The sequence below is a fragment of the Sinohyriopsis cumingii genome, chromosome 5, assembly GCF_028554795.1.
Source record: "Sinohyriopsis cumingii isolate HCF-2022 chromosome 5, ASM2855479v2, whole genome shotgun sequence".
In the NCBI taxonomy this organism is placed as follows: Eukaryota; Metazoa; Mollusca; class Bivalvia; order Unionida; family Unionidae; genus Sinohyriopsis; species Sinohyriopsis cumingii.
Window position 1 is genome coordinate 32,401,636 of NC_142965.1, and position 21,018 is coordinate 32,422,653.

The following is a 21,018-nucleotide window of genomic DNA, read 5'->3' on the forward strand; positions in this document are numbered from 1 at the left end:
TACTTATTCTATGGACTGTAGTGACACATTGGTTTTTCATTCCTTCAGTGATATCTGTGTCTCTGACTCCAGCAAAGTCACGACAACGAATCACCCCTATTGAGTGTTGTGTGAGCGAATGAGGTCACTGGAATATCGATGAAAGCTTTCATTTTCTCGATACTTTCTGTTTGACCTCGTCACTCACACTCAACAAGAAGGCAACCCGATTTCAACTTTTAACACTTTTGGGTGTGCCGATCGATCCCGTTATTGTCGTTTCAATCACAAAGGAAGAGAGTGTGGCAGGCGGTTTTGAGGCATCTTTAGATTGTATTACCATGAAGCGTGGAAATGACTCCACACTACATGGTTCGTCATCTGACTCAGATCCAGTTTTTGTGCGTTTGTGTTTATTTTTTATTTTTTTATTAGAATTTTCCATGTCAGTTTGATTAAAACTCAGCACCCGTGCTCCCCAGGGATACACAGGTGTTATACTCAATTACCTCCCGATTGACCCGTTAGGCCTCAGCCTTCTAAGAAGTCTTCTAAGACTTAGGAAAGGGAATGCTAAATAGATATAAGGACAAAGATAAAGAAAGGGAGCGAGTAAATAAAGATTTCCTAGGGCTCGACGCGACCAGCCGATTTGTTGAGACAGGGTCCATCCCGGTCAACCATCTAGAAGAAGTAGAGGCTAAAGCAGTGTATTGCATCGGAAGTCCTCTGCTCAACTACCCGGATCCTTTCCTCCGCCGACACGGGATGCAACCCGCGGAAAACAGGTTGCCTCTACTTAGTCGCCTCTTACGACACGTAGTGAGGACACGTCAGGCCAATTCTACAGCCCCGGACCCGCGGGATCAATGATTACAACAATATATCTAAAAACAATGGATGTATATGCATTCATAAAAATCCTGTCATATATTATAACCAAATGGATGGCCAAACCGGAACTAACTCTTACAAAAATTTCGTGAGCACAGAGCCTTACCAATATGCGAATCTTAAGATAATTACTAAATACAAACTGAGATTGATAGTGATCAATAAAACTATGCAAGACAAATCTCGTTCACCGCATTCAATCTAACACTGCCTTCAAGTGCCTGAAAATTGCTCACAGCGACTGTTCGATATGATGACCATAATATACGTTCACAATATTCTGCCATACACTACATCCAGCTACTTGATTTGTCCAATGCGTATCGTAAAATGATCGTAAAATGAGCTCATTAATAATTAACAAGTACAACGAACTATGTAAAACCGCTGCTCTAGTTCCGTTCACAAGATTCTGTTATTCGCTTCATACGGCAGTATGACAGGAAAAAAACGAACTCTAATAAATATTACGGGAGGACATACATTTTTCGATTTTTGTCATAAACCCAACGGGCTCGGGTCAGAAAGGGCAATAACACTAAGAAACATCTCAGGTGCACATTGATTTATCGATATGCACGTCTTTAAATAATAACCAACATATTTTCCAATTCTCACAAGATTCTATCAAAAATTGGTATTATTTATATTCTGAAAATTATATATTACACTTTACTCAGTCGCAAGACAGTACTATTTAACATTGATGCTTCTATTTCTCTATCCTAAATGTACGAAGGTTTTATAAAGAAATGCATTTGCATATAAAATTTTTAACGGCCTCCGTTAGGGGATGAGTTTTTCCGTTTCTCTCTCTCTCTCTCTCTCTCTCTCTCGGGGCCCCGAGTGGCCGAGTGGTCTAAAGCGCTCTCCGTTACGAATCACTGCCATCTCACCTCTGTCTGCGTGGGTTCGAGTCTCGGATTCGGCTAATGTGGATATGTGAGAAAGCTTGCCAGGAGCTTCTCGTGGGTCGGTGGTTCTTTTCGGGCTTTTCTGGGTTCTTCCTCCATCATTAATACTGGCCGCCATGTATAGCCTATCGTGTGCTGAAAAATGGCGTTAAACCATGCAACAACAACAACAACTCTCTCTCTCTCTCTCTTGCTCGCTTTCTCCTTTAACACTATGATTGCCTAAATATATTCTTAATCATGTTTAAAGCGGTTGTAACAGATGCGATCAGTATGACCCATTGGAAATAGTCCCTGACTACCTTCCTGGTTGACGCTCAGCATTTAGAGTTAGTCGGCCTGCTGTCAGGATAATGTGACTGGGTGAGCGGCATAATGCCCCATTGCTAGACATCACAATAAACTGCCACACTGCAGACATCGTAGCGATATGACTGAAAAATTGTTAAAGCTACGTTAAAACATCCGAGTCTCACACACACACACACACACACACACACGCACACACACACACACACACACCTTCCTGGTTGGGGCCCCGAGTGGCCGAGTTGTCTACAGCGCTCACTGTTACTGATCACTGCCATTTCACCTCTGCGCGGGTTCGAGTCTCGGGTTCGGCCAATGTGGGTATGTAAGAAAGCTTGTCAGTAGCTTCTCTTGGGTCGTGGTTCTTTCTGGGGTTTTCCCGGGTTTTTCCTCTGTTTCTACTGGCCGAAATGCATTGCCTATTGTGTGCTGAAAAATGGCGTTAAACCCAACAACAACAAAAACCTTCCAGGTTAACGCAGTATAATTGGTAGACACCTATTAACTACGTCTTTCTTCGTTTAAAATGTTAACGACGGAAACGAAAGCTCTGTTTATAGTCATAAATTCTAACAGTATCTGCACACAGATCTGTCATTGTACTTTTAAATCAGTGGCAAATCAGCTCATTTAGAATGACGTCATCCATTAGAACACACCAAGCATTAGTCGAAGAAGGTAATGCACTCAGCACTTTTGGAAAATCTAATCCATACTTCAATTTAAATTTCCGGTATTTCTTTGGAATACCCTCAGATACGGATTTCTTTTTGTTTGGCCATTATTTATCTATTATCCAAAACAACAATAACGTAATTACGTAAGAAATTAATTGATGTGATTTGACGAAAAATTCTATACATCAGAATACATATCGTCAATACCTGTTTATAAGTCCAGTTCAACACCAAAAGCTATAGACCCTGGTTTGCCGTCGCATAATGCGATCGCAGGTCTAGGTCTAAGTCGTTTATTCTACTAATTACTCCTAATATACTGTATAAGCCTAGATCTACCGGCATATTATGCGACGACATGGGTCTATGTAATTGGGTCCGACTGGTATGCGTGTATAGACTGTGATTTTGGCAAATAGATTATCTCTGCGTACACACAATACTGTAGTAGAGAAAGTTCAGTTCCCTTACAGGGTACCTACTTGGCCGAAACGCAACCGTTGTTAAGCTCCCATGAAAGGGTGCTAACTTGGCTGGAACGCGACTTTTGTTGAGTTCCTTTTAAAGGATGCTTACCTGACCAAAAGGATACCATTAAGTTCGCATTAAAGTTTGCGTACTTGACCGAAAAACAAGCGGAGTAAAGATCTCATTAAAGTGTGCTTACATGGCCAACACGCGACTTTTGTTTGAGTTTTGAATAAATAAAAAGAAGAGAGTGAGCCAAAATTGAAAGAAAATCCAAATAAACACTTTTGAAACAGTTTATTTTCTGTTCCGTAGACATTTTATCACTATAATATTCTGTATAGGTGATAACTACCTTGCTTTACACCCATCAAAAGAAAAGTTTCCATACCCTCGACCATTAGGTGCATAGGAAATTGCATCTGGAATCCGTTCGTTTTGTTGTTGTGTTGTTGTTTGTTCCTTTTAAACATGCACGTAGAAAGACGGAATATTATTCTGATGATGTTGGATAGTGATCGGGAGTTTTATTCCGATCCTCCTTTCTTGGACACAGAAAGCACCAAAAGGTTCCACATGTCTCTGACTTTAGATGCTTCGACGGTCTCTTAAATTTGGATTAGAATATCTCTAAGATTCATGAATCAATAATTTGAAAAGTATCACAATCCAGTTTATATGCCATACATTTTAAATGTTAACCTGATTATATCTCCAGATTCTTGTCTCTGAATGATTACACAATATTCACTGTAACAATGACAACAACTTGCGATAGTGTTTTTGGGATGACAATAAAGTGAATCAATTCTGGAGACATATCTACTCAAATTTACGTTCTTGCTTCTACTATTTACAAAGTAAATGTGGTTATACAAAGTAGATACAATTGAAAATTTCTACAAACTTGTAAGTCTACACAATGAATTGAGCAGTAAATAGCACATTGGTCATGATATTTTTTCTTGTATTCAAGTCTGTATGAAGAGCTACGAAGAAAATAATTTCCGAAAGTTATAGATCACACTTTCAAGGTCCAACATGAAGTAATTCACAGGGATTCATAAGAAATGAATTGCCTATATTGTGATTTTATTTATTCCATTGCATTTCTTTAATTTACCTTAAAATCTTCAGAAACTGGAGGAATATAAGAATATCAGTCAATCAATCCCTCTCAAATGTCATATAAATCTAAACTCTGTCTAAAACGAGATTTTGTGTTGGATACATCTGTCTCCGATAAAAATACTTTGACAGGTGGAGAGACAGGTGGGCGCATTCTAGGTGTTTCCGTCATTAATTTGTATGTCGTTGTGTGATCTCTCCTACATAAGAAATGCGGTATCTCATATACCATCTCAAATTGACATGCAAAAATGTTAGATGCCTTTTCGTAAAAGGATATTTGAAACCCAATCAGTTATTTTCAAGCATAATAAGTACATGAAAGACCCATATACGATTACTGGGGAAGATTATATAGCTGCTTTCGAGAAGAAACAACATTGTAGAACATTTCATAAATACTACAATTTACGACAATATAAATTATATGTCATTAAACCTGTAAATCATTTTTACAAATTATTTTTATTCCGATCCGTTGGTAATTAAAGAGGTTTTATTATTTACCAATGAAACCATTATCCTATTTATGAATACTGTAATGAATCATAGCGAACTATCAATCTCATGTAATATTTGCAGTTTATAGTATTTCTTTATGTGTTCAGGAGTTCAATCTTAGCATGGTGTGATTCATTATCATTATACATTTTAGGCGATGAATCATCTTCCCATTTCGGTGTATTGTTCTTGGATAAAACGCCATCGTCTGAGACATACCATATAACCGTGTATGTGTCACATTACTGTTTCTATTTTAGTTTCATTAATGTCACCCGTCCTGTCATTTTTTCCTGACAATTCCAGATCCATCTTCCGTTCGCTATATTCGACTGCACTGGAATCCAAGTTGTCACCTATAGCCGTCTTATTAATTCTCCGTTTCAAGGCCGTCTTAGTGTACTCTATGTGATGTTTCCTGTACAACCTAACTGAGGGGTTATGTAGAAGTGTATACATCGTCTGCCAATTGTTTCTTGCACGCATAAAGCTTTTACTTTTCTTCTCAACAGTCCTTGTTAATCCTGGAAAGAGACAATATTATGTGAAATGTGTACAATTTACCCCCGCAAATGAAGAGAGCCATCACAAAATTGAATGTGCAACACGCGACTGACTTAAACGACGTGGACTGTGTGACTGATGTTGCTTACGACGTAGGAGGGTTTGTGAATGACGTTGCATAAGATGTGGTCTTGTTTGAGGGTGACGTTTTTTTACGACGTGGAAGTGGCTGTAACTGACAATCTATTCGACCTGGGAGTTTTTGTGTTTGATGTTGTATACGACGAGGTAGAGTTTGTGACTGACGTGGACAAGGTGGGAATGTTTTATTTCATTTTGTTAGTGTAATATTTACCTTTAATAAACAAGACGCATTTAATGAAGTAAAATACATATTTAATGAAGTAAACACCCTAAATAAGATGCCAATGATTGTACCTAATGAATTAAAAGATTGTTTTAGTCACGTGATCATAATAGTTACAATACGGCATTACATCACAAGACTGCTGCAAATAAAACGATGTTGCCCTCTTTTTAAAAAAACTGCATTTGTGTTACACAACAACAATTTCTATGAAGTGAAATCTTGCTTGTGCATTTCATGCAATATAAATGAGTAAATTTAGTAGTTTTGGATTTCATTAATCTTTTCTGTACATTCTTGAATACTGTACTTTTGGGACATTGCCAGGGATCAAGCATCACCAGTTGTGGACCCAGATATGTTATTTTAAGTGAGGCATAAAGGGGGGAGGGACAAGTAGGCGAGTGGGCTGCTGGAAGCTTCTGCGTTTTAAGCGTTTGCATGGCATAATTTTAATCTTACTCCAGAAAAAGTTCCGGTTGTTCCACACTCAGTTTGGTGGTGGTAGTTGGGAATCCTTGACATACTAAATATTACTTAATGAAGTCCATGCATAGATACAGTTATATCAATATGCCTTCAAATGGCATCATATTGTGTACTTGAAAAGATCAATATCTACTGACTGTATCAAGCACGTGGTCGACAACCAGTTCTTGCTCTAGTCTGAGCAAACGATCAAGTCGGTTTCCGGTTTTAACACATTACTGGCTATATCACATCGAAGAAATGGGAGCTTTGTGCCTTTCTCAAGAATTAGAAGAGGCAATCGAACCCCCTGTATCCGTAGTAAAAGCACTTAATATTTTTATTTCAAAATACAGCTGTATATCATTTACCAATTGACTCGATATCGATATCGGATCCTTTGGAATGCCGCGTGCTCTCTTTCCGTATCCCGACATCAAGAGCCAGAAGTCTGAGAAAAACTATCACGACTGGGTTGGTGTGTGCCATCTCGATGTGCATGAAACCCACATAAGCATTAAAACCTGGAAACAAATTTGGAGCGTGAAATTAAAACTATTTTCCAGAATGTCAATCTAATAGTACAAAAATCAAACTCCTGAAATAGAGTTAATACATATCAGCTTAAACATAGTTTGAATATCCTGGAATGGTTCTCCTCTACAAAGCATGCAAACACGAATAAAAAAAAATTCAGATCAGACAAGTAATCTTGCTTAATTGCTTTTGATAATCTTGGTTATTAAGTTCTATCTTGGTAGTTCTCATGCTATTCATAGTCATGGCAGTTTTAGAAAAATTGTCTCTTCTTACTAGAAAATAAAGAGTTAACTGTCGTAGTTCTCAAACAAGACAGCGCTCCTGGGCTTGAATCATTTTGCATTTAAATAAGCTGTCATTATAATTTATTTTGAAACAAATATGCGGTAAATTGTTATGCACGTATTAATGATCATGTAAATTTGGATTAAGACTAAATTACTAAAAAGATTCTAAAGTTCTTAGACTGACACAAAGAAGTTGATTTTAACGATTTGTACTATTAACTTTGTATAGCTGACTAGTCCCTTTCTCGAAAAAAGATCTGACAACCCAACACCTTATGATTAATATTTTTAAGCAACCACAAAAACGCAACTATACGATTAATGTCACCAAAAAAACCATGCTTTTCGCTGAATAACATAAACATGTACTTTACTTTGTTAAGAAAACCAAACTTTTGTTTGAATATAAGCACGACTTAAATTTGCTATGCTTAATACATGTTTTGTAAACGTGTACTTCAATCAATAATGAAATAACCAATCACCCGCAAAAATATATGTTTTACGATGTAGCGGAATTAATTTGATCTCAAACCTGGGTCAAGCGACTGGAACCGTTGGGGAAATACGCTTTCGTCAAGGCGGGATATGAAAATGGCCCCTATTATCATTGACTTGATAATTCTCATCAGACAGGAAATCAACCCGATAAATATATTGTAGAAGAACAGAAAGTACGTGAAGGTGAACAGTAGACGTCTGGAAAGAACAATACATAGTTAGTCTGATGTCTTAATCACCAAACCAGATTGTGGCTTAAACTATCAGATTAATATAGTGATGGAATTAGTTTAGACACGTGCAAAACCGTATCAATCTACGATTGTCAGACATACATCTGAATGAGTTCCCAGACATTTAGCGGATGTGGAAAGGTATATGATTATATGCCTAATTACTAAAAAATATTATCTTTTCAAATAAAGCATACTGAAATTCAGTTTAGAGTTACTTTTCTTTATCACCAGACTGAAATACTCAGATCAACGATACATGCCTTTATTAACAGACTAAAATATTCACAGATCAAGCTAGTTGTCTTTATCATCGGACTGACATGCTCACAGATCAACGCTACTTGCCTTTATCAACCGACTGAAATACTCACAGATCAACGTACACGTCTTTATCATCAGAATGAAATGCTCACAGATTAAAACTAGTTTTCTTTATCAACAGACTGCAATACTCACAGATCAATGATACATGTCTTTATCACCAGACTGAAATACTCACAGATCAACGTACATGTCTTTATCATCGGACTGAAATACTCACAGATCAAGCTAGTTGTCTTTATCATCGGACTGAAATACTCACAGATCAACGCTACTTGCCTTTATCATCACACTGACATATTCACCGATTCAAAGGGCATGCATGCGTTGTATAACCGATTGCTAAAATTCATGGCTTTATTATTCCTATTATATATTAAGTTCAATTCTTAGTATTGCAAATATATATAAAAATAGTAACGAATCTCAAGAAATAAACCACTGAACCATATTCCAACAATTTTCTTTGCAGATATTGTAAATGCACACAAGAAGATCGCAAAAATACACGAGAGGCTCCCTTCTGGTGTTTAGAAAGGAATAAGTTTTATTTATTTTTTCTTTCTGCGTAATATAATGAGATTTTCTGCAGTCTACATAATTACTGAAAGTCTTGATATAATTATTTAATCATTCATCGTTTGTGGAAATGAATATAAAAGATGGCAAATAAAACCAAATATATCTCAAGCAAAGATTAAACATCACTATATTTGTTGCTTTGTATTGTTTGTTATTGCGAGGTCGTACAATTTTAACATTACAACTCAAACCTGTTATTCAACCGTAGAGCATTTCCACTTTCCTGTAGAAAGACATACTTGGCCAGCATCTGCTGCAGAAAGTTAAGTACGAACGCAGTCAATAGGACTGGCCTGAAATAAAAAGAGGTATAACTAATTTTTTTTTATAAAGAATCTTTAAATTGAGAGAGCCATGAAGTGTCAGCCCATTACGACATTCCACAATGACCCCACCCCTGCCTCTCACGATCCGAAATTGATACATATCAAGTCCCTAATAATGATTAGAAAGAAACAGGCACAGTTACCAATATACATTTTACACCAATTACAGGAACCAATGATATCTAACTCCGTTTACACCAATCCTAAAAAGCAAAGCAGACAAAATTATCAATATAAATCTTACCCCAGTAACAAGAACTAATAATATCAAGCTCTGTTTAACCCAATCCTAAAATATCAAAGGTAGTACGCAGTAAATTTTGAGTCTTATATGTTTTGATTTTTCTTACCTTGGTAATGTCCCCGTAACTATATGTCCTGCCTACACTCAGTATCGAATAATGTATTTTTTATTCTTTGAATTTTAGATTTTAGCATTTTCAACCATTCTCATTCCGTTTTCTCCCAGTTTCTGTTATTGATGTTACCAACAGAACCTTACCCTGTACTATCCAGAGAGGTGCGCAAGAATTAATCGTGTTGTGAGGCAACTGATCTAATTCTTGGCTGTAAGTACTATTTGCATTGTATGTGGAACCTTACATTGTACTAACGTAGGACGTGCGCATGAATTGATCGTGTACATAGGTAAATGTTCCAACAGTGCTCATGGTACAAACAAAATACATTTCCAACTTAGATATTCTTAACTTTCTTACTGACGTTTATCTCTGTTCACAGAAATATCTATTAATTTTATGTTTAAAATTTGCTCGTAACTGCCGCTGATTTTATTTATTTGAAAGATGTTAGAGCTACATATTATCCCCACAAAATAATGCGATTGTTTTATTTTGCTCTCATTCCCTTTTATCTCCTGAACCTTATTTTCTTTTCCTCCCTTTAAATTCGACTTTATGGAAAATGGTTTTAATATCTCATTTGTGTCAAAAGAGGTTGTGTCTATTATGCATGTGTGTATGTATGTGCATGCGCGCGCGCGCGCGTGTGTGTGTGTGTGTGTGTGTGTGTGTGTGTGTGTGCGCGCGCGCGCTTTCTATTTTTGTGCCTTATATTTATTGTCCCAAGATTAGTAGATAACCAGAAATGTTTAATTGTAAGGTAATCATGGAATGGTGTTCTCCGACTCATCTGTGAACCTGTTACGGCAATAATAACAATGGTTTTAATACAAGAGGAAACGTCCGATCTCTACAATAGTACAACTCTCGTCATTTAAATGACTAACCTAGTTTTGGTACATAGAATAAATATCAGACGTTTTATTAGATAAAGGTGAAAGTATGTAAGATGCTAAATCGTAATGTTTCTTTCATAACTCTATTTGTTTTATTTGGCAAAGATGTTATTTAACCTATTCTCATATTAACAATCCTCCTTCTGTCTGTATATAATATACCAGCATACCCACTATCCTGTATGCATATTTTACCATACAAACATACCCACTATCTTGTCTGCATATTATACCATGCCAGCATATCCACTATCCTGTCTGCATATTATGCCATACCAGCATACCCACTATGCATAATATAATATACCAGCTTACCCACAATCCTGTCTGCATATTATACTATACCAGCATATCCACTCTCCTGTCTGCATTGTTATACCATACCAGCATACCCACTGTGCATTTTATAATATACCAGCATACCCGCTATCCTCTCTGTATATTATACCATACCAGCATATCCACTATCCTGTCTGCATATTATTAGATACCAGCATACCCACTTTCCTGTCTGGATATTATAACATACCAGCTTACCCACTATCCTGTCTGCATTATACACCATACCAGCATATCCACTATCCTGTCTGCATATTATAATATACCAGCCTTCCCAATATCATGGCTGCATATTATACCATATCAGAATGCCCACTATCCTGTCTGCATATTACACCATATCAGGATACCCACTATCCTGTCTGCGTTTTACAACATACCAGCATACCCACTATCCTGTCTGCATATTATAACATACCAGGATACCAACTATCCTGTCTGCATATTACAATATACCAGCATACCCACTATCTTGGGAATTTGCCAAATAGTATTATACCATTAGTGCCAAAGACTATTTGCGTAACAATGCGCAATTTTTTTTTCCTGTCACATATGTGTCATGAATGTTCTTTATTTCTCACCGTATCCGGAGACAATGAGTTAAATCTCGGTCCAATGTTTCTATCAGACGCGTCTAATAACAATAGTTATAATGGCGCACTTACATCGGCTAATAACGACAGTGTATTGTTTGTGCATTTGAAAACGAAATTCAAACTGTCCATATAATTTAGCGTTCTGTTGTGTCATTCCATTGTGAATTTATAATTTGTCAAACATAGGATTTGATCTGAAAATATTCAATACATATTGTCGAATAGACGTTCAATCCACCGTAACTCAAGAGCGACAAAAAGTACAGGTGTCTAAATGTACATCAATGAGTGTAGATAAAAGTGTCTGCATGAAATTTCTAATATTAAGGAATCATTCCCGAATCTTTAGTCGGTATCATACAGGTTTGGGGACCTGATTTATCGAACTAGAGTTTGTTCAGTTGTAGAGACAATTACTGATCACAAAAGTCACTTTCATCCTTACACGGCTCACTGCCATTCTGCTACCTGCATTTGCAAACTTGAATGCTTGAATTTCAGGTATCTATTGGCCAACTAATGTAGAGAACTGTAGACATCGCTATTGATATTTATAATTCAATTTATATCAAATTAGCATAAAATTATTCCATTTTAGACTGTAACTGTGAGAACAATGGATAAATGTTGGTATTGATATAGACAAATGTGTATGATCGAGTTTCCTAGTGTAAAACACCAGTGCAGGATAACTCTATCATGCCTTACACGTGACCTTGATCGTGACCTTGTTTCTTGAAGTCTTAAAAATTCATCATAAACCTAGGTTGTTACATTCTATTTTAAGGTGAAGAACTTCCAATGGATATTCGGTCGTTTGAAACTTTCAGTGGTATTGACTATGTCCCATGTACACGTCGGCCCTCATTTTCACTTAAGAAACGTGGGGAAAAGATTCTATTATTGTGCTTCAGTGTAGCATAGAAAACTTCCACCTACATGATCAAAATTTATGCAAGACGCTCGAGACAGCCCCGCGTCTGTCGGGAAATTCTGACCCTCGGGTGGAGTTTTCCTAACCTATACCGATGCATATGATGGATTCTGTTGAGCCATACCACCAAAGCAATTTTTGTTTTAAAATTGCAAAATGAAGTAAGCAATCACGAATAACAATACAAGCTAAAGAAAACTTTATGCGAAAATATGAGAATACCGCTCACTTTATTTAACAGCCTAGACGTACTATTTGAAGCCTATTTGCCAGCGTTTATAAAGGAACAGTATAACAACGATTCCGCCTCTTGTGTACCTATGCAGATGGTTCTCATTTGATTGATTGTTATGCAAAAATATCCGACCGTTTCAAATCCGTTTTCCCACAAATAGCAAATGTTGATGATACTAATATTAGTTTACCAGACATAACACCCAAAGCTCATGAAACATGGGCCAATATTGTAATCTCTGAAGAATACTTTTTTATGTAATTCATATCATGCAAAGCTTTAAAGTATTAGCAATAAAGACGACTCTTAAAGGGGGGGGGGTGTTTTGTTATCGGCATGAGGTGTCTTTCTACTCATTGTGGTACACACTAATTATGAGACTTTAAAGGCATTATAGGGTTTAAGGCCAAAATGTATAAGGGCCGAAATATCATTTGGCCGAAATGTCTTAGGGCCGAAGTGTCAGTCAACCAAATAAACCACCATATCGGAGGCAACGCCACTCAGTGTCCTTTACAACATGTCTTCAGATACAAAATCATACCTGACCTAATGGACAAAAGCAAAAGGATTGCCTGTCTACAGAAAAGGTAGTCAGTGTCGTCGCTAGGGGGGTGCGGACCGCACCGGGTGACACCATCTCAGAGGGGTGACACAAAAATGAAAAATTGCAAATTTTACAGAGCACACACTGCTCGGTCTAGTCGGATTTCATAAGCGGATAACCGATCATAGTTAAATACATGACTAGCAGGCACAGGGTGCCACCATGCAGTCTGCAGAGCGTCTGGTGCTTATTTGGAAGTCTGGAGGGGTGACACCATGAGTTTACCGCACTGAGTGACACCAACGCTAGCGACGCCGCTGAAGGTAGTTCAAGTGATTCTTCGAATGACATACCTATCTCATTATTAATATTTCGTGGGAAAGTGTTGGAAACAATTCTGTTTGAATTTTTTTTACAACGACTTACACTCAAAGAATCTTTCAGGATTTTCCCACAAACTTCAACGGCTTTCCAGCTCATAGACTTATAGTAGTACCATAATATAGGGGACTCGCTTGTCAAAAACGATTATATATGCGATCTTTTGCAGCACAAAGAACTAATACATAAATTAAAAAGCTTCGATATCCCTTTGGTTGATTGGATCACAGCCTTTTTATCTAGCAGGGCTAAAACCATCTTTCAAAATTCAATCGAATCAATATACTACCCAGTACAGTATTTACTGAAAACCTCATGTAAGGATCTGTCAAAAGACCTTTGAAAATGTATTGTCTGCATCAATAATATAAGTGACGATCTTTTATGGACGACAAGACTCTCTGAAGACGATAGCTCATTATACCATGTATCTAAGAATCATCTGAAATAGATTATATTCTAAATACAGATTAACCATCATTATTTGGTCAACCAGGCTTTTATAACCATTTGCAAATGGAAACACTGCATGTTACGCGTAAATCAGAAACCACTCTCCTAACTAAATTTAAAATTAAGATTTTATCTCTCCTCTACAGTCATACACACTTTAGAGTTACTTCTGGATGCCTTCGGCTAGTGTGCACAACATATCGGTAACTTGTTTGTATCTGCATAAGTAAGACCAATGTGTTTCAATCTAGAAAATACAAATTCACCAGAAAAACACATGACAGCAAGTTTTCTAGTAAAATGTTTCTTCAGTAAAACTTACCCGATCCTAATAGCTATGGGAACTACTACCTGGCAAATCCAGCCCTCCCAAGCTAAAACAGTTTAGCTATAAGAAGTAATCAGCCCACTTAAGTGGCAGTTAGGTAGAGTAATATATGATACAGGAATTGGTGCCATGTCTTGTAAATACTTCAGTTACTACTGGAGCGGAAAACACGCCCTCTACATGGATATAACTGCAGGGAGGCTGGGAAAATGTAATTGTATTACGATTGGGTGAGTATTATTCAAGAAATACTTTACTAGAAAGTTTGTTTTTTCTTCCGATACGTGTTCCGATCATAATACTTTAGGAGAATAGTCAACAGGTCGAGGGAAATATATCATCTTACCCCGAAGAGACCAACTCAGGTCCCCTAAGGAATGTTAGACAGCTAACCCGACTAGAGAATATATGGTTTTTATGAAGGTGTCAAGCGACCCGGAAAGGTAACCTGTGGCGCCACGGCCAAAAGTTGCACCATATCGGGCTGAGCCTTTTAGGATGAAATATCTCTGAGGTAAAAAATACTGGAGAAATGGACTCGGATCTCCATCCACGACGTGGATAATAACAGATAGAGTACGATGTCGCCTAAATACAATGATTATGTTGACTGCTCTGACGTCACGAGGAAATGCAGAACAAATGTATTTTGTCTGGGGATATTTTCCGATATGTTCTTTCCATCTGTGAGGAGTAAAAAGAGGTGTTATCTGACGTTATCTCGCACTGGGTCCTGTAGACAATCTTGAGATGAAGTGTACAGAGTAGAAATGAATTTCAACACAAAAGTCGCATTCCCATGACTAACTGGACCCTGTTATTGGCAATCAAAGCAAAGGCCATCATTAGTGATACTGACTCATCCTGTAGGAAATGTTAGTACAAATAATACATTCCACTTTGGGCAAAGAGCTAACAGCTTTAGATGTGTATAAATAAAATTGGACAGAAGATTGGGCATATCTTATTTTGTCCGATATCCTGTCTTCCATTATAACGAAAGGTTTCAGTGATCGTGGTATGGTAGCCTTTGATTCCGATAAGAACTAACTGTTTCTCGTCAAAGAACGATATTATGAAATTGGCTATCTAATCTACAGAATGAGAATCGACAGCTCGTGCCTTCGGATCCCGGACTTGTGAGGCGAAAGATGAGAGTTTGACATTCCACCGTGTGGCAAATAGGTCCACTATTGGTTGAACTCATAATGCACATATGTGAATGAAAACCGAGGTATGAAAAGACCATTCAGTTTGTAATAGCTCTTTCTCCGTGACAATGTGCACACTAATACATTTAGTCAACCTGGATTATGGCAAATTAAGGTGGAATTGTCGTTGAAGACGCCACTTTCGAAAATTCCAAACAATAACGCAAAACTCTGGGGACTATGTTCCTCCTTGACGTTTGAGACAAGTCACCACACTGGAGATATCGGAAAAAACTCCCTTCCCATTTAGCTTTTCCTTTCACCAAAGAAAAACTTTCGAAATGGCTTTCATGTCAAGAATGTGATATGAAAATGACGACCCTGTGGGGTTCACACTCCATTGGCTTCCAGAAATGATTGATGCATGTGTGCCTCCCTGCTTTCTATGCTCACATCCGTACAGATTCTTATTTTCGGAGGTTGTACTGCTGAAGTATATCAAACGTGAGCCAACTGAGGGTGCCCCATCTTTTGAGGTTGAACCTCACATTTGTGCAGACTCTGAAAAGTTGTTCCAATTGGCAAAATCTGCCACCATTTGGACAATAGAAGGATTTGTAATGGATGCAAAAACAGGTAACCTAGGACCAAGAGGTCCGCTGCCGCATTGAGCGTTTCCGGTATGAAAAGGAATTTTCTATATCACACACTACACATACACATAACAACGCATTGAAACATAATTATCGATACTTAGAAATATCAATTGGAAGAAAGTAGCTTGTAGGAAATGCAAATGATGGCCTATAAAGTAAAATTAGTACAGCATCAGGACAAGGCTTCAAAGTGGGCTCTAAGACTAGATGAATATCTAAAGCTTAACTGCATGTACCTGACCGTACCAGAATTTACACATCATTATTATATGAGGTTTTTATATCATACACCATACCTGCACCTATTTAAATATAGCTTTAGCTACGCGACACGAGCGGAGTTAGTACCTGAAGTATTCACTGGACTTGGCGCATATCCCTGTATTAAGAGGAGATCACCCTATCTAGCTGCCACCGAGGTGAGCAGATAACTCTCTAAATCCTCTTTAGCCTGAAACTGCTGAATTTGCAGGAGCAGTTTTCTCAGGTAGTATGATCGGGTAACGTATTTCAAGAAGAAAGAAAATATTTCACTTTTATTCAACTTTTAATCGAAATTGTCGACGCCATCTGTAACGGCTGTATGATTAAAATGACTATAAAATTTGTTATTAGACATATTGCAACTCGAAGCACGGAGTAACTTTGACATGTAATATATATATTTTCGAGGAAACTAGATGGAAAACATTAACATACATGTGTAAATTTAATAACCTTTGCTACTTTCATAACACTGTGTATAGCAAATATTCATCATTGCCTCCTTGGCTGGTGAATCAAACAGATATCATCTTAGAAATAGTAATAACTTCTTGAAGATGAACACATGTCTAAATAAAAGTAGCAATTTATGTTTAAACTGTACCGTCCACAGTTGGAATAACCTTCCCGACTCAATAAAAGCAGAAGCAAATTATACAATATATATACTGTGAAATTAATGTTAAGATATAGTGGTTCAAATCTGAATATCATGCATTCCCGAATTAGGAGAAAATGAAGTGATCTACATTATGACTTGTACAGGACCCATCTACGAGATAATCCTCTATTAAGAGAAAATGAATTATAACGCTGGTCCAGAGCTTTACTCAATTGTCACTACCAATTGCCATAAATTCTTTTCTAAATTGGTCAATAGATTTGTTAGTAGATGAAAATGTCCTTTCTCTCATATTCAGTCTTGTGTAAATGAAACCAAGCTCATTATCTGAACGTTCAGAAAGGAACATGGTATTTTCTTTGTTTTGTTCTAACCTTTCCGGTTTTAAATTCTTCACGGCCTTTGCGTCCTCTAGAGTTGGCAGTTACAATAATGGACATTACTTGCATGCTACGGTTATATTCTCTCTCTCTCTCTCTCTCTCTCTCTCTCTCTCTCTCTCTCTCTCTCTCTCTCTCTCTCTCTCATTTAATTTACCACATCTGCATGAGTCTGTCGAGAATCCATTGGTAAAATCCAGCCTCGATGAGAGTAATAATAACTGCTATCACAACGGATATCAGTAAATACACCAAGAACTGAATGAAGAAACCTGCAATTTAAATGAAAATATATGGACATTTTTCAAAAATTCTTCTGATGAATTTCTATTTAAAATATTCATTAAAAAATGTACACATAATATATTTATTTTATATCATTAGTCTTTAAACAGCGTTTTATTGGCAATTTTGAAACGTAAGAAGCGTCAAAAAGAGGTGGCGTGGAAAATTCGTTTGTCAGTCAAATCGTGGTACAAATCACAAAATTGTATTAAAATATACCAAGATAATTTAAAAAAAACATGCATAGACAGGCTTAAGTATAGAATACAACATTACATAGTTAATTAAAGAGAAATAATTGTTGGTTGATTAGAGTATACATTGGTATATTTGAGGTTGAGAAGAGGGCTAAAGTCAATTAACTGGTGGTTTTCGCCATTGCTTTTTGATACTTAAACGTAATGCATCGACCTGAAATCCTATATAAAAACTTTTTTTACATATCAGAAATAATAACTTAATAGGTTGCATTTAACTTACCCCATGCTATATATCCAACTTGATACCCTGCATACTTCATGCTACCAACCTATAATACGCAAGATTGAAAAAATCTTCTGGTTTTGGTTTATAATAAATATAGGCTAAAAGGCTTGATTATATCTAAATACAATTATGTGGTGCTATTGGTACATTTTGTGATCATTGTGACATAAAATATGTATCTAATTCAATAAAAGGAATTGTGTTGTCCTTATCTCTTGCTAATTATGACTAACTGTAACAAGCTCATTAAGCAGAAAAAATAAATCATGAAAGAACATTTATTTTGATCTAAAACTGTACTTCATTTTTTTTGGTATGGTAAAGTAAGAAAATTTGAATAAATAAACTATTTATCTAAAGTGTAAACAAAATAATAATTTTTTGTGAATTACTCAACCATTTAAATTGTTTTATATGCATGGGGACTTATAGACATAACACTTTTACACGCAAGGTGTCTCACTATCGAACGAATCAAACACACGCACGAGTTTGGCTTGAAGCCTATTGTTTTCCATTATCTTCAAGGACCTCAAGACAACAGTCGTTGGCCACTGAACGGTTCTTAAACGTGAGGATACAACAAATAATTTATCTCCAAGCATGTGATGATCACATATCACGAAAATCTAATTTCATAGTTGCATGGTTTTCTCTTGTTTCAGATTTGTATGACTTATTAGTAAGCTTTTCCGATCCAGATATTAGTACTTCACGTCACGGGACCCAAACACCTAATACAAAGAATTCTTCTTATCTCAAATAACTTAACACGTATGCTTAAACTATGTCATACTGTCACAAACTCTCGTGAACAGTGTGCATTATGATTTGCCCTCCTAGAAACTGGGTAACTGAAAAAAATGAACCCAAGTGGCTCCCCATAATCAACAAACAATCATTAAAATCTAACAAAGCCACCAACGGAGAGATAAATAAAAAATATCACATATTCTAGGTTTATAACTATACTGAACATATGATTTCATGCTCTTCAACTTTCAACATGGAATGAAGTTCAGATGTTATGTACAGTTCTCTGGCATGACATATGTGGATTTTCTTTTAAGTTTGTTTTGCTATTTCAATTCAAGTCGTATATGCCATGCACAAATAAGTTCTAGGTATAAACATAACGTGATACGTTTGTTAAGTGTATACTTAAATGTCTTTAAAAAAAAAAGGTTTCTTGTGTTCTTTTAATACAAGTCGTATATGCCATGTACATATATTATAGCTTTGTATCCAATGACTAAACGATTTAAGAGATTTATGGTCATTTACTTACCAGCATGCTGGGGTTTGACTTGCCTGTTCTTGGAGGGATATGCGATGTATTACCCTTATATAGGTTCTGGAGATTAGTTCTGAAGTAAAATTTGTTGATGCATTTTATTCCTTTCATATTATTTTAAAGAAATCAATTTGGCTTAGTAAATTATGTTTCTTCGAGAATACTTACCGAATCATAATACTTTAGGAGAACTACCTTGCGTATCAAGCTCTTCCAGATACTACTTTTAGCTAAAGGGAGCTAAATGTTGTCTGCCAACATATGTGTCGGTCGGGCAGTGTGATATCCCCTTTGATATAAGACTCCGCGGCAAAGCCTAAGAACGTTTCAGTTACTACTTGAGCGGAAGGCATATTTTATGCAATTGCGGGTGACCGGATGGTGTATGTGTGTTATAATTGGGTAAGTATTATCCAAGAAAAATGTTTGACTAGGAAAATTTGGTTTCTTCTTTTAATACGTCACCGAATCGTAATACCTACGGAGAATAGGTAAATATGGAGGAAGGTACATTCCCTTACCCCCGAGATACCATCTCCGGTCACGCAAGGCATGTGAGGCAACTTCTAGGTAACTGACTGGAGGAGACTCCATCTATCGGGACGCGGCTTCCAATAGGGGAAAAAAATCCACCTCCGGCAAGTCGTGAAGCTGCGTCTTGAGAAGTTGTACATCCACCTGGAATGGGGACCCGTTGACCTGCGGATATAGGTACTACCAGATCGAATTGGGCGCTCTCGGATGAAAGATCTCTGGGAAAAGGCAAGAAAATGTGGGCTCCGTTCTCCATCCCAAAGCTTAAATGATGTTGGTTAGAGAACAGTTCAGGTCGATTGCTAGGTTTGTATCAACTGTTTTAACCTTGTGAGCCGAAATGCATAATAAATTCATTTGACCTAGGGTTATTTCCCTATATTCCGAGCGAACTACCGTTAATCCAGGACGGGATAGTCTGTTTTGATATATCTTCCTGTACTTTTATTAGAACTAGAGGTGTGATTTCCCTCGACGCAAAGGCTCTGTTCTATTAAGTTACCACTTGAAAGCCCGAACATAGTCTTGTAGGTGGCCTTTAGCTGATGTGTCCAGACTAGACAGAGGTTTAATGACGAAAATAGTGTTACCCTTGGAAGGAAACCTGTTCTTGGCGACGAAAGAGAATGGCGTCATGAGTAAGACCCACCCGTCTTGTCGGAACTGCACGTAATTCGAGTCTGGTGATAGGGCGTGTATTTCGCTATTTCTGCCTCCAGTCGTTAACGCCATGTGGAAGCAGGTCTTGTATGTGAGGTGCGCCTGTATTGTTCAGTCAGTTAATGCACAAGATATGTTCCACATCGGGCAATAGGTTAATGTTAATGGTCATGTATATTCAAAATTGGAGAGCAGGCCGGATAGGTCATTGTTTTATAAGATATCCTCTTTTCCGTGATGACGAAGGGTGTCAACGATCCTGGAGCGGTAACCTTTGATCGTACTCATCGCGACCTTCCTCTCTAAGAAGAGCCAGAAGAAGTTAGCTATTTGCGAAATACATGCCCGGAGAGGTATTCTGTGAATTACTGGGTGAAAACGTGAAATTTGCCTTCATATGCTTTCAGAGCGGAGGACCTTGTTGCTACGGCGATTCGCTCCATGTTGTGAGAATTGTTTCTTTTTGACGGTTTGTTTCATATGATGCAGACGTGCAGTTTTCGTGGCTCTGAGTAGGCATAGAACAGATGTCGTTGCTGTTGTTTGAGTAGATGAGAAAAATCCGAAGTCTCCGAGGAGCTCCTGTTGCGAGATTGATGAGGTCGTTGAT

At 37.3% G+C, this 21,018-nt stretch overlaps 1 protein-coding gene across 1 annotated transcript in view; it reads right to left on the reverse strand.

Annotated features, from left to right (window-relative positions):
* Positions 1-3,521: 3,521 nt before the first annotated feature.
* LOC149798896 (receptor for retinol uptake stra6-like) overlaps positions 3,522-21,018 on the reverse strand; it is a 65,115-nt gene continuing 47,618 nt past the window's right edge. Inside the window, exons 12-18 of the mRNA XM_089957813.1 lie at positions 19,209-19,287; positions 17,915-17,963; positions 17,307-17,421; positions 8,868-8,969; positions 7,572-7,735; positions 6,581-6,733; positions 3,522-5,394 (exon numbers count right to left, since the gene is read on the reverse strand). Coding sequence (XP_089813939.1) covers positions 5,108-5,394; positions 6,581-6,733; positions 7,572-7,735; positions 8,868-8,969; positions 17,307-17,421; positions 17,915-17,963; positions 19,209-19,287 — 949 coding nt within the window. The 3' untranslated portion in view covers positions 3,522-5,107. The remainder of the gene's footprint in view (positions 5,395-6,580; positions 6,734-7,571; positions 7,736-8,867; positions 8,970-17,306; positions 17,422-17,914; positions 17,964-19,208; positions 19,288-21,018) is intronic.